The 14,455-nt window shown below is 35.6% G+C and overlaps 2 protein-coding genes across 7 annotated transcripts in view; both read right to left on the bottom strand.

Annotated features, from left to right (window-relative positions):
• The window catches only part of ARHGAP32 (Rho GTPase activating protein 32), a 221,007-nt gene that overhangs the window by 56,214 nt on the left and 150,338 nt on the right, over positions 1–14,455 (bottom strand). The window contains exon 1 of one of the 6 annotated variants that reach the window (XM_009187665.4): positions 8,477–9,532. The exons of the other annotated variants lie outside the window; for them this stretch is intronic. The gene's annotated coding sequence lies outside the window, so the exon portion shown is untranslated. Of the gene's footprint in view, positions 1–8,476; positions 9,533–14,455 lie in introns of those variants that run through there. 6 annotated transcript variants of the gene reach the window in all.
• On the bottom strand, positions 9,638–10,355 carry LOC101003461. Its single transcript, XM_003910952.5, has one exon. It carries the CDS (start codon positions 10,277–10,279, stop codon positions 9,917–9,919), a length of 363 nt encoding a protein of 120 aa, XP_003911001.2. The 5' UTR covers positions 10,280–10,355; the 3' UTR covers positions 9,638–9,916.

Here is a 14,455-nt window from a genome sequence, read left to right as displayed (position 1 = left end):
CATGTTTTTCAAATTCAGAAATGGAATCATCTGATATCAAACTTTCTGCAAAACTGTGTATTCTGAGATTTATCCATGGCACTTGTGGCTCAGTATATCACTTACACTACATTACAATATTCTCTTCTAAGTATGCACCACACCTTATATTTCCATTTTCCTGCTATCAGAGTTTACAAGTGTTTGTTCTTACAATCATGACTGCACTGTATAATCTGGTGTCTCCCTGGGCACAAGTGACAGGACTTCTCTGGTACTCATGTTTAGGACGAAAATTGTTGGGTTGTAGAATATGCTACTTTTCGACCATATTTCAACTTTGCTAAAATATTATCTAAAATGATTTATCAATATACACTCTAATTAGATGCATTTTTCAGTCCTCATTCTTCATATCTTTGTTCTACTTAGCTCTGCCAAATTTCTGAAATTATATTTCACTTTAATATGCATTTCTGTGACTGCTAATCAGAACAGGCATTGTTTTCATGTGTTTCACATGGCCATTCAGTTTTCTTCTTCAACGAAATAACTGTTCATATCCTTGCCCATTTTTCTATTTTGTTTTCTTTGTCTTACTGATAAGAATTCTTCACATAATATAGAAACGAATACTTTACATATTATAAAGACTGACTCCATGTCTATGGCTTGTCTTTTCTTGTACAAATTTTAAAATGTCTTTAGGTACAGGAATCACTCTGTACTTTTAAGATATTTTCCTTACAAATCATAAACATATTGTCCTATTTCTCCTAAAAACTTTTGTTTTTTCATGTATTTTAGGGAGAGATACATACTTTTTTCCATATATATAACCAACTATTCTGTCACCTTTAATTGAATAACCCTTTCACCACTGAATTGTAAGACTGATTCTATCTTATGTGAAAAATGCATATAGCATGTAAGATGTCTGTTTCTGAGTTCTCTCATTTCTCTCAGTTCTATCGATACCTCACTTTCTTAATCTGTAAGTCTTAATAACTGGAAAGATGAGTCCCTTCATTTACTATTATTTTCTAAAACTGCCTTATTTTTAGCTGTTTCCCATTTCACATAAATTTTAGAATCAGCTTGTCAAATTAGAAGGAGAAAAAAACTTTTTAGAATCTCATTGAAGCTGCAGTGAATTATAGATTATTTTGGAGGAACACAGACTTCTTTATGATATTGAGTCTTCTTTTCCATCAATAGATCTCTCCACTTATTTATAATTCGTTTATGTCCTTCAATAAATGTGTCTAATTTCCTTTCATAAAAGTCTTATGAACTTTTGTTATAGATAGTCTTAGGAGCTTTATGACTTTCTTGATGTTATAAAATGGAGTTTTCTAAATTACATTTTCTAATCATTTATTATTGGTGTACAGAAATGCAATTAGCAGGGTTGTAAAGGGTAGACTCAGGAGTCAGACCTTGGGGTTCCAATTTTGCCTCTGCAGCTCCTAACGGTATGATTATGGACAAATATTTAAATTATCAGTACTTCATTTTCCTCATCTATGAAAAAGTTTACGCCAGGTGTGGTGGCTCACGCCTGTAATCCCAGCACTTTGGGAGGCCAAGGTGGGCAGATCACGAGATCAAGAGTTCGAGACAAGCCTGGCTAACATGGCGAAACCCTGTCTCTCCTAAAAATACAAAAATAAACCAGGTGTGGTGGCGGGCACCTGTAATCCCAGCTACTTGGGAGGCAGGTTCATTGCAACCTTTTGAACCTGGAGGTGGAGGTTGCAGTGAACTGAGATCGTGCCACTGCACTCCAGTCTAGGCGACAAGAGCAAGATCAGGTCTCAAAAACGAAAAAAAAGGGGCCGGGCGTGGTGGCTCATGCCTGTAATCCCAGCACTCTGGGAGGCCGAGGCAGGCGGATCACGAGGTCAGGAGATTGAGACCATCCTGGCTAACATGGTGAAACCCCATCTCTACTAAAAATACAAAAAATTCGCCAGGCATGGTGGCAGGCACCTGTAGTCCCAGCTACTGGGGAGGTTGAGACAGAAGAATGGCATGAACCCGGGAGGCGGAGCTTGCAGTAAGCCGGGATTGCGCCACTGCACTCCAGCCTGGGCGACAAAGTGAGACTCCGTCTCAAAAAAAAAAAAAAAAAAAAAAAAGTTAAAAAAAAAAACTGCTCAACAGCATTGTTGTGAGAATTAAATGAGTTAAAATTGTAAAGCACTTAGTGCTAGACAGCAAAACTTAATAAATGTGCTATTACTGTTTTTGTATTATTTATCCTTTATTCAGCAACCTTGCTGAACCTTATTATTTCTTAAAATTTGACTGTAGAATCATCTGGATTTATAAATCTGCAAATAATATATATTTGATTCTTCCCTTCCAATCCTTTTAATTCTTTTTGTCTAACTTCACTGGACCCCCAATAAATGTTTATTTTGTTCCTGACTTTAAATAGATTATTTCTTATGTTTCACCAATAAGAATAGAATTCACTTGGGTTTTTTGGGTAGAAACCTCAAATATAAAGAAATTACCTAGTCCTAATTGCCAAGATATATAAAAGGAACAAGTGTTGACCTTTATCAAATGATTTCTCTCCATCTATTAAGCTGATATTTTAGTTTATCTTAAGTTTTGAATGAGGTACACTAAATTTGTAACTACTTTTTTTTCTTGCTTCTGACTTTATTATTATTATTATTTATTTATTATACTTTAAGTTCTGGGATACGTGTGCAGAACGTGCAGAAGGCTTGCTTTTATGCTTTTATATTTTTAAATACTTTTATACTCCTACCTCCCTTGTATCCTTTGCAGTGATATAAATGAGTGCAATAGACTTGAAAAGGCAAGTGGCAACTTAAAAAAATAATAGCCTTAAGCCAGGGCAAAGTTCCATCTTAGCAACTGTAATAAATGTAAGAATACTGTAAACACATTAGACGTGAACTTCTAGTAAAGGAAGACAAACACAGAAGAACTGTATTGGGTGAAAGCACAGACAAATTATGGAAAAACTACAATAGGCATCAGCAAATGCCTTAAATAGCAGCAAACGAAAAATGACATTGATTTACATTTAGAGTCTTAAGTAAATAGTTGAAGTGAACTGTGTACTGAGTATTTTCAAATTTATTAAAAGGAATATTGCCAAGAATTGTAAAAATAAACTTATCTTTAGTAAGCGTTGTTACTTGTCCTAAAAGGATCTTTAGGCAACTGAGAAAGTTTCTGAAAAAGTTTAGTTAGCATTCATATTGGGAAATATGTGATATAAATCTTAGTCTACAGCCTTGAGTATATCAGTTAAATTAGTGTAAGCTTAACCAACAAAGCTTTATTTACAAATAACTGGACTCAAATTAATCTGTGATTCACTAGAGTAATAACTCTACAAATCTTTTAAATAAAAATATGTAGGTAGTTGGGCAAGATTTCAGTATGCAATGTAAACATTAAAGGAACTGAACAAATACTTTTTCCAATAATATAGAAATATAACAAGTATTCTATAGAAAAATACACCCTTTTGAAAATTTTCCTTTTTATAACATAAAAAGGCTTTAACATAATTAATGCTTTCATACCATTATGACTAATGATATAAACGAAGTTCTTTAAGCCAATGACTCAAAATACACATGAATAACTCTGATGATGGGTTTTTCCAGTTTTACAAAAAATATCATTCAAATTAGAGTAAAGGAGTTTCTTGCAAAGTAAACCCAGTAAGTTTTGTTTGATGAAATAAGGACAGGCTGAAGAAATTCTGTCACTGACTATTCTTATTTCTGTAAATCTTCCCATCTATTTTGCGATAGATCTGCCCTCTCTCTGGCACCACCCACTGACCTGCTCCCAGTCCTACAAAGGCAGCATGAAGGAAAAGGTAAATCTTAACCCAGATAGTCAACAAAACTTGAAGGAAAATCTAGACGCTACAGTAATACCATAACAATAATTATTGCATACGTAATGACTATTGAGTGCTTACTATTTTACTGTGTGCCAGGGCTTTACATGTATTAACTAATTTAATCTGTCTGTGTTAACATCACACTCAAAATAATTTACATTCGAAATATAAACAAGTCTCTAATCATCAGAATTACCTCCTTAAAACTTGATATCAAAAGAACAGGTATATTAAATAAATTCTAATTATCTCCCATCACATTCTGTGTAATAACTTAAATGTAATAAGAGTTATCAGAATAATGAAATTTTATTCCTTTCCTCCCTTCTATATATCTAGTTCTAATTATCAAGATAATTTATTATTCATATTTCAATTCACTTTCTTTAGTTTATTTAGTAATATCCTACAATATCTAAATACATAGTTGTATATGTGGTAAAAACATATAGTAAGCATAAAATGTTAGCAATCCTATTTGAAGATTTAAAAATACATCCTTGAACCAATGACCTAGTAACTGAAAGCTTTTATTGTTTTCCAATAAGATGACATATAGTCTAATTAAAGTCATTCATCCAATCATGCCATTATTGGCTAAGGCATGTGCTAGTGAGAAAGTACCAGATCAAGAATGTGGAGACAGGGTTTTAATCCCGATTTCTGCTGATAACTCACTGTAAGATTTTAGAAAAGGAAATTAAGCAGTTTAGACTTCAGATTAATAATATGAAAAATGAAAAGTTTAACCAGGCAATATGATTCTAGATTTTAATGAAAATACCTGAGAAATCATAAAGTACTCTGAGAATGTATGAAGTGTGAATAGCATACAAAGCTCTAAAATCTATGAAACATACTTTTAGTTTCGGGGAATTTATCAGGAGAAAAAAAGGACATTGTTTAAAACGTAATTGGAGAGCTCTGTCAAAAAAAATTAGGCTCTCTAAATCATCTTGGAAGAAGGCTGGTATAAAAATTTAAGATAAAAAATCACTGTTAAAGGTTACTAAGCATATTAGGTTTAACACTTTTTAAATTAATTTTAATTATTTAGTTCGATGAATGCTTAGTAGTAATAAGGAGTCCGTACATAACTAATTTACATAACATGCTTATAACTGTTTCTTGGACTTGATGCTTGTACTATCTTTAATTGTTAAGGACATTCACAGTTGCTGGTCACGCCATATGGTACATTGTTGTTTACTTCTTTATTTGCTTGCAAGTCCTTGATCAACAGTACAATGGTCACTTATAATACTCTTTTTATTATAAAATGTCATATACTTTATAAAAATTATTTTTTGACATAGGTTTCAAGAGTTTACTGCAGTAAAAGAAAAATAAGGTAAATATTATCTGTAGGTTCTGAACTTCAGAAAACTTATAATCTATCAGGTTGATGCTCACAAAAAAAAATTCTCACTGTCTTTCTAGGAACCACTTTTTTAAAATCAGGAATGTAACAGTTTTTCAGCCTTGGGCTTCATTTCCCACCCCTATCCCAAGTATATGTCAAAAAAATTTTTAGATAAATTGGGTCTTGAATTTTAATGTACTGCAAAGCGATTGTGAAGTAAGAAAGTACAGAATCATTTTTGATCAATCTATCACAAACAATTTTGGAATAGGAAAAACCACAGTTCTTTAACTGATGTATACAACAGCTGCCAAGAGCTGTCACAGAAAAGATATCTGGGGCCGGATCAGGAATTAAATGAAACAGTTTACTGTCTGAACATTCTAACCTCAAAGGAATAAAACCAAGTATCTCAGAAATTCATATACATGCAAGGCTACATTTAAAATAGCACCACTAGTAATGGCTCTCAACTGAAAAACGGGAAAGCTACTAACAGTTACATAAGTCAAACAGGGTTCCATCTAATTATGAGAGAAGAGTAGTCATTTGTAAAGGCATTACTGACTGGAATGCAAATGAATGACATCAAAGGATCTAGAAAATAAATCTGTAGTAGATTTTAGAAAAGAATCTTTTAGACACAGAAGAGGTAAAAACAATTCACTGAGAGAAAAGAGAGCAGAAAATGGGCCATAAACTGCTTCTTCAGAATATCAGCACAACTCATGTTGAATGGCATACCAACGGTTAACTAAAATATTGGGACATTTGAATAAAACTGTATCTCTTCTCCAGGGTTAAAGATGAAACCAAAGCAACACCACTAGGCTGCTGCCCTTCCTAGAGGAGTACAAAAACTGTTACAAAACGGAACCTCATGCTAGACCTTTACAAATCATAGTTCCCTTGGGAAAATGGTCATATGGTTAAGATAAGACTATTACTATCTACATTATACACTGACTTTTCTAGAAGCTTCAGATTTCAGTTACAAATATCAAAGAAGGCTCAAATTTAGGTTATGTTATTTTACCTTGACATAAATAAGCGACACCTTTTTCCTGCTAAAAGTGATACTAATTTTTATTTCAAAATTTAAATTACAAATTTAAAATAATAAATATGATTGGTTCTGTTTCTCAACTTGGTACAAAATCAAAGTAAGAAGTATTTTTAACTTGCTGACTTTACCACCTCAGTTATTATATAAGAGACTATGACTAACTTCATTTCTAAAAACAGAACAAAAGGAAGATTTGCATTTTACCAGAAGCAGGAGGAAAAAACATGAAGTAGATATAAATTCCTGACACTTAAAGTGTTTTAACATTGGAATGGGATATTATATACAGAATACAGATTTTAAAACCTGTTAAGAAATTTTAAATTGTCTAGGTTCTTATTTTTCCAGGCTGAACTAGTACTATTTGATAAGAAGCTTAAAAGCTAGTACTATTTCAGGAGGACATGTTTGTGTATTCTTACAAAAATTTAATATAACAAACACATATTCCTAGGAATTCAGGTACATCAAAGGTAACAGGACTACCAAAACATACATTAGTTCTAGAAATCAGAAAACTTAGAACCTTAATTTTAACGGTGTAAAAACTCTCTTTTGAGATAAAGTTTTGTCATATTAAAATGTAATCATACATACTTTAATGTTACATAGTTCTCTGCACTTTATTAAGCTATGAAGTTTGGTGTGGAACTCTGATACTATCATAGGTGGTTTTGGTTTTTGTGGGTTTTGTTTTGATTTGCAGGAAGTAGAGGGGAAAGGTTCTATATTTGGTGAGTATGGAACTGACAATGAGTTTTTGTTAAAAGAAATAGGCTTTGGAATCAGACCAAAGGGTTATAATTCAGTCCCTAATCACTTTCCAATTGCAAGATCTTGAGCAAATTACCTACTTAAGTCTCAATTCTTTCACTCACAATGGAAATGACCCTAACAACAGCTCTCACTAGGGTTACTATGATGCTTACATGAAATGTATGTGCCAAACATTTAATTCTGTGTCAATAAATAGGAGCTATTATTACTACTACAATTTCTTGTTACATTTGATCTGAAAACTTTGAGAATCCCTGCGGTACAGGGCTAAGCAGAAAACTGACTCAGCTTTCCAGAACATGGAATCTGGCTATCTATCCTGGATTCAGGACTGAGAACATGACATCACTTTCTAGTCCTTCCTCCTATAATTTTCTTAAATATAAACTTAACCTAAGACATTTTAGATTTCTGATATCTTCCACTAAATGCCATATAGCATTCTTTTTTTAAAAGAGAAATTGTAGTTCAAACCATTATTATATGAGTAGTAGATGCTTTTTTAAAAAGCTATGAAAAAGAGCTGTAAATTCTGAAATTCCCCCGTTTATGGTTTTGAAAATTAAAATATTGATATCATTTAAGCACTGGAAAGAAAAATGTTCAACCTCTGTTAAGAAGCTGAACATACTAATCAGCCCTATTAAGGGCTGATTTGTGATTCAGAGAAAATTCTGGTCTCCATGTTATTTTAATGAAAGGCATTTATTACTGAGGTCTAAAGAAACACCATATACATATGGAATACCATCTTAGTGGTAAAATCTCTGAGATTTAATACAAAATATTTTATGGATGGAGATGGTTATCCTTTCCAATACCAATACCAATGAAGGGGGGAAGCACTATACTTGAAGGGAAAAGGCCAGAAAGGTTACTTCCTTATGCAAACTTAAGGAGCCTCTTTATACAGCCTACCAAATTATTTTAAGTGTATTAGCACTGCCCATTTCCATTAATCAATAATTGAAATATTATTAACCTACCAGGAAAAAAATTAAAAATATGATATAAGCTGGCAGCTTAAGAAATAAAGGCAGGTTCTTTTAATCATAAAAATTTTTGTTATATTAACCTAACGCACAGAAAACAAGAAATAAGCTAATTGGAAATAGGAGAAAAAAAGATATTTCTTGAAACCGACTGGGAAAATAACCATCTGTGTTGTACAATCAGCAAAACCTACTTCAAAAAGTAATCACCTCTCTACAAACATGACAAATACTAATGTTCAATTGCTGAATTTCTAAATAATTAAATAATTAACCATTCACCTAAGAGCAACCAAGGTAGCATATGCCCAAATATAATCTAAAAATAGTTTCAGTGAAAAATTCTGAAGATTGTTTGAGTCAAATATTTAAATGACTGATTGAGATCTCCTTACCTCTTGTGGTACAAGTTTTAAGATCAATACTTAAAATTATTCCAAATGACTATATTTAGCAGTAGATTCATCAGGATACAACAGCTCTGCATTCCGTACATGAGCGTAGAAAATAAATCATAATCACACTGGTTCCAACCTCACCACCACAGGTTAACTCCAAGTGAGGTCCCACATCACTGCCAGGTTCCAGCTGTTTTCAGGACCCCTGCAGCAGCACGATTCTTGGCCCTGTTTTCAGTCCAGTCGGTGGAGCCCAGCAAGCCAGCAAGTGTGTGGGAGAGCTCTGCCTCCAGGAGCTTAATCCTCCTCTCTCAGCACATACTGCTTTGCAACACCACAGAAACGCCCCAGCCTAAACTCACACTTGCAGAACAGGCTTCACCAGAAGAGCTCCACCCATCAACCCCACACAGGTGAGCATTTCCTGCTCAGAAAACAACATATGAAATTGATATTAAATTGTCTTTTCTCTTTTAAAAAGTTAATTGCTTGTCAGTTGTTTGCTAAGTAGGTGGGAGACAGTGTATCCAATAAAAATGATGGCACTTTAGGCTCCTTTAAAATAAGAAAAGTAATTGATCAAGTAGGAAGTACTGCCAGTAAAGGCTGAATCACTAAAACAACAGGATAGGCTGAGAAAACAAATCTTTTAATATCTTTGCTGATACTGAGCTAAGATTGTTATTCCATTAACACATTTTTTTAAGTATCAACTTACACAGTCTCTGTGTGAAAAATTCTAAGACAATCTCTTATGCAATTATTAGGGAAAAAAATAAAAAAGGTTTCTTCAGAATGGGAAATCCAGAATTAAAGAAGTTTTCCCAAGTATAACCTTCTCCTTCATACACTACACAGAGGTCAAATATGTAACCCTCCTTCACCCATGGAGTACCAAGGCACTTATTTTCCTCTACCAGAGACATTCATTAGCAAAAGTGAAAATCTTTGGCAACTATTATCAAACTGGCATTCAATCTCAATTTGTGACTTTTTAAAGCTTTAAAGATTCTTGTTAGTTATTTGCAAAATACAATATAAATACTGAGATTCAATACTTCTATTAACTAATAATACTGAACTGTGTTAACCCAATTATTTATTTATTGAAGAAACAAATGAATCGGAAAATATTTACATATTTTCTGTTCCAATGACTTTTTTTTTTTTTTTTTTTTTCAGGTAAACTGGTCATTTTATTAGCAGTAGTACTGTTTGGCATAACAGGTTTCCAGTAAATAGGCATGGAGTTGCATGGAGGTGACAGAGGCAGGCGCAGGCCAGCTTCACTCACTTCTTCCACTCGTTCTTTTCGTAGTCCCACTTGGAGGCCAAGCCCTGGATGGGGTTCACCTTCATGTCCAGCATCCTCTTGGTCTGCATGGCCACCCACTCTTTGTCAAAGGTTTGCGGGAGGGGGCCGTACACATAGAGCTTCTACCACATGATAACGAGCGCGGTGAAGCCGATGAAGAACATGGCAGTGCCCACAACCGTCTTCCACTCATTCGAGCGCCTGTTCATCTCAGCAAAGCTCTCCTTGAACTTAATGCGATACAACTCGACTTTCTCATCCATGGAGAGGCTGCTCCAGGACGCCTTCTCCTTCTCCTTCAAGGCCTTCTGGCTGGCGGACAGGTGCTTGACATGGGCCACATCCGGCAAGGGATAGTCACGCCGATCCACGTAAGCTGGGAGCGAAAAGTCTTCGCTCTTCACGACACTTTCATGTGCTCGTACACACACAGAGGTGGAAACTGCTCGCTTGCCAACTAGGCTAAATACCCTGGTAGCCAACATTCTGCCGCCACTGCCCGCCGCGACCGCCCTCTACGCCCGGTGTCCCGCGACCGGAAGCTGTTCCAATGACTTTTTACTAATATTAACGTAAATTCTACTCTCAGGTATTTTTTAATTTACAAAATAACATTATAGCACTTATGTGCCACACAATTCTAGGTATTTAAAAACATTTTTTATCCTAATCTAATGAAGGCAGTTCTATTATTAATAGTCTTAGGAGACTAAGGCAGAGAGATTAATAAGCAATTTGCGAAGGTCCCATAATAGTAACTGGCAAGAGACGAGCTATCTATCCAGGGAGGATTCATCATGCACCAAAATCTTCTGCTGTTGACTGAATTTATTCCTTCCTTCCTCTTTGAACATCGTTCTGAACATAGAATTGTTGATAAATGGTAGTCCACAACAAAAAAATAAATTTATGTGATTTTAAAATAAGAAAGACCATAGAGAATTCCAATATGTGGCAAGAACAAAACATGTTAATCTTTACCAATAGAACATCTATGGATTTAGAAATTTAGCTGAATAGGAAATAAAGCTCTTAAAATTTACTCCTATTGGAGAAGGCAAAGCCACTCTTCTTTAATTTTAAATGAATAACATCCCTCCCTCCCAACCTCTTCCTTACCACTAAAGACAGCAAAGGAGGGCAAGGGAAAGATAAAAGAGAGAGAGGAAGAAAAGAGAGAAAGAAGAGGAGAGATGAAGGAAGAGAGTGATAAAAAAGAAAGTACACATTTTTACTGTAGAAAAGTCATTTGGGAATATTTAGAACAATCCGTAAGCCCCACATATTACGTAACATATAAACATCCATGTTTATATGTGTTATGTAATATATATGTTAATATATATTATATTATATATAAAATGTTATTTAAGTAATATATGTTATATATCAACATATAAACATTGATAGGAATAACTGTATTCCACAATCATTGGCCTGTGTGTGGGAGATTTACATAATTAATGACAATAATTCTCACCTGAAACCCAAAAAGCTGTCCTCTAATGCCATATAAAAATACATGGTAAGAAAATGAGTGCTGCCAAAGCTGGTGAATTTGGAGTGAGGTCTGCATCTAGTTAACAGTATTGTGACCATGTTGTTTCCCAGTTCTGATAATGTACTACTATATAGTTACATTCCAACTGGGAGAAACTGAGTGATGAGCCCAGGGGATCTCTCTGTACTATTTCTGCAACTTCCTCTGAGATCAATCATTTCAGAATAAAAAGTTAAAAAATATAATTGACTGAAAAGATGCTGTGCCATCTAGTGACTATGTAGGAGAGGTCACTTGTTTTTCTCTCACATTTAACAAAACGTTTGGTGGCTATCCCCCTATGTTGGACTAGGATGTATCTTTGCGTGGGTGGGAGAGGCAACAAGAGAATTCACTGGAAAGGCAATGGCTTCATTCTAATCATTCTATCATAAAAACTGCCTGAATGGGGCCGGGCGCAGTGGCTCACATTTGTAATCCCAGCACTTTGGGAGGCCAAGGCGGGCGGATCATAGGGTCAGGAGTTTGAGACCAGCCTGGCCAATATGGTGAATCCCTGTCTCTACTAAAAATAAAAAATTAGCCAGGTGTGGTGGCACATGCCTGTAAACTCAGCTACTGGGGAGGCTGAGGCAGGAGAATTGCTTGAATCTGGGTGGAGGTTGCAGTGAGCCAAGCTGTGCCACTGCACTCCAGCCTGGGTGACAGAGCAAGTCTCCATCTTAAAAAAAACAAGAAAAAAGAAAAAGAAAAAAAAATTACCTGAATGATTCAATCCCTTCACAGTATGTCTGCAAATTCTGCCAGCTCCGTGGCCAAAATATATCCAGAAGCAGATCACTTCTCATCACTTACACAGCTACCATACTGGTCTAAGTCACCATCATCTCTCACCTGGCTCATTGCAACAGCCACTGCCAGCCCCTCTTCTTCTACCCATCTCTGCCTTTCCTCTTAACACAGTAAGCAAAGTGATCCTTTTAACAAGATAAATCGAACCAAACAAAAACTGCTCAATGTCTTCCACTGCCCAATTAATTCTAAATAAAAGCCAAAACCCCTACAGTGGCCCCCAGGCCCCAGAGGAGATCTGACCCCTCTCCCCTCTTGACCTCATCTCATCTCTTTACCCGCTGCTCTAGCCAATGTGGCCTTCCTCCTGACCACTTACCAAGACTGACACACATTCAACTCGGTATCGTTACACTTGCTGTTCCATCTTTGGAAAGCTCTTCCTCCGGATACATGCAGATCTCCCCTCCTCATCTCCTTCAGGTCTTTGTTTAAAAGGAGGCTTCTAATGAGCCATTCCAGGACTACCCTACTCTCCCTTGAAAATTATAACCCCACATAAGCCACATCCCAGCACTTCCTAGTCTTGGCATTCCTCTCTCAGCTTTATTTCTCTTCATAGCCCTCATCTATCATACTATATTGTTTATTTATTTATTTACCTCTCCCCTTCTTGTCACACATGAATACAAACACCAAAATGGTGGAATTTCTGTCTGATGTGTTCATGTTTTAGCCATAGCACTTAGTATGCACTCAATAAATTCTTGATCGATGAATGAATGAATATTGGAAATGGCCGAAAGCGGAAAAGTCTCTTTACTTAGGGCAAGAAAAAGACTGATTAGGGGGCTACTCCCAGCACTGACTAAAGGGCATATGCGTTTAGGAAACATTTTTGGTAACTATATTGAAAACTGTTCATGCTTATAATTATCAATCAAGAACTGTTTTGGAGCATCCATATAAAAGATGCGAATTACTATAAAATACATCTGCCAACAAACAAAACCATGTAGTGGGGAAAAAAGACACACAGAAAGTGAAGTATCAAACTCAAAACTTTTTTGAGAGAAATGAATGTGCACTCAGGTGAGCTGAATGCAAATTCAAGTTTGTCAAAGAGTGGCCTAGGGAACCTTCACACACAAAAAAATGATAAGTCAGTCACAGGTGAGGGAAGGGGGAAGCCCAGAGTACCTTGGGAGAAGAGAAAGGCAACATGTTAGTGAAGCTGAATGTAGGTAAGAAATGGGGTGGGGGGAAGGCTACAAAGATAAGTTCATTCCAGTATTTGTGAAACAACTTAAATTCTACACCAAAAATTTTCTATCTAATTCTGGCATAGAGGGAGGAATTCACCCAAATTTTCTGAAGATAAGAGTTACAGGATGAAAGTTGTACTCTAAAATTTTAATTTGATAAGTACTAGGATGGATTAATTCAACAGGCATTAGTTGTGTAACCACTATACACACTGCCTGGGGAGGAGATGAAGATGAATGACATGTTTGTCACTTATGAAGAAAGTACAGTTTAGTGAATATGTGAAATAACTGCTATTAAATTTGCACTAGTGGTGGAGAGGAGATGGGATTAGGGTGTGGGTCAGGGAAACTTTCATGGAAGAAGCGGATTCTGGCCTGAGTCTTGAAATATAAGGAGGATTTCAACTGGCCAAAATGGGGAAGGCATTTCAGGGTGTAGGAACAGCAGGAGCAAAATGAAAGCTATGAAGCCACGTGCCATGTTCAGAAAACACAAGGAGATTCCAGTCAAGTATACAGGGAGAAATACTATACTAAGAAAATGGAAAAGAATGACTGGAAATGCTACAATATAATAGAGTTTGGGGATATGTTTTATGCATAGTGAGGAAAAATTAAAAGATTTTTTAAAATTAAAGCAGCATTAGGAAGGATGATGACTGAAAACAAAATTAGCAAATTAAGTAGGTTCCTGTAAGCAATTCTCTTTAACCTCAATTTAGCCCATCTTTTGCCCTAATTTCTGTTCTGTTTATACAGGCCTTATAAAAATGCAAACACGTTTTATTTATTCCTATTATAATAAAAGCAAAAGGAATTAAATTTTTGTTTTGACAGAGAGAACAAAAATCTTTATGTCTATTCAATGCTCTACAGTGGGCAGAATTCTGGGTTTTGAATTAACTAATTGCACACAAGTTAGTTAACCCACGTCAAGTGCATGGCACAGGGCCTGGCACACAGGACTATGTAAGTGCTGGCTGTGATTACTATTAGGTGTCAGGACATTTCAGTAAATCCTAGTTGTGAAGCCTCAGGCAAGTGTCTTAAGCTTCCAGTTGCCCCATTTGTTAAAAAGGGTAGGAAGGGGAGGGATGGAA

This window comes from Papio anubis, chromosome 12 (genome assembly GCF_008728515.1).
Source record: "Papio anubis isolate 15944 chromosome 12, Panubis1.0, whole genome shotgun sequence".
Lineage (NCBI taxonomy): Eukaryota > Metazoa > Chordata > Mammalia > Primates > Cercopithecidae > Papio > Papio anubis.
Note: the sequence above shows the minus strand (reverse complement) of the source record. Positions and strands in the feature narration are given on the sequence as shown.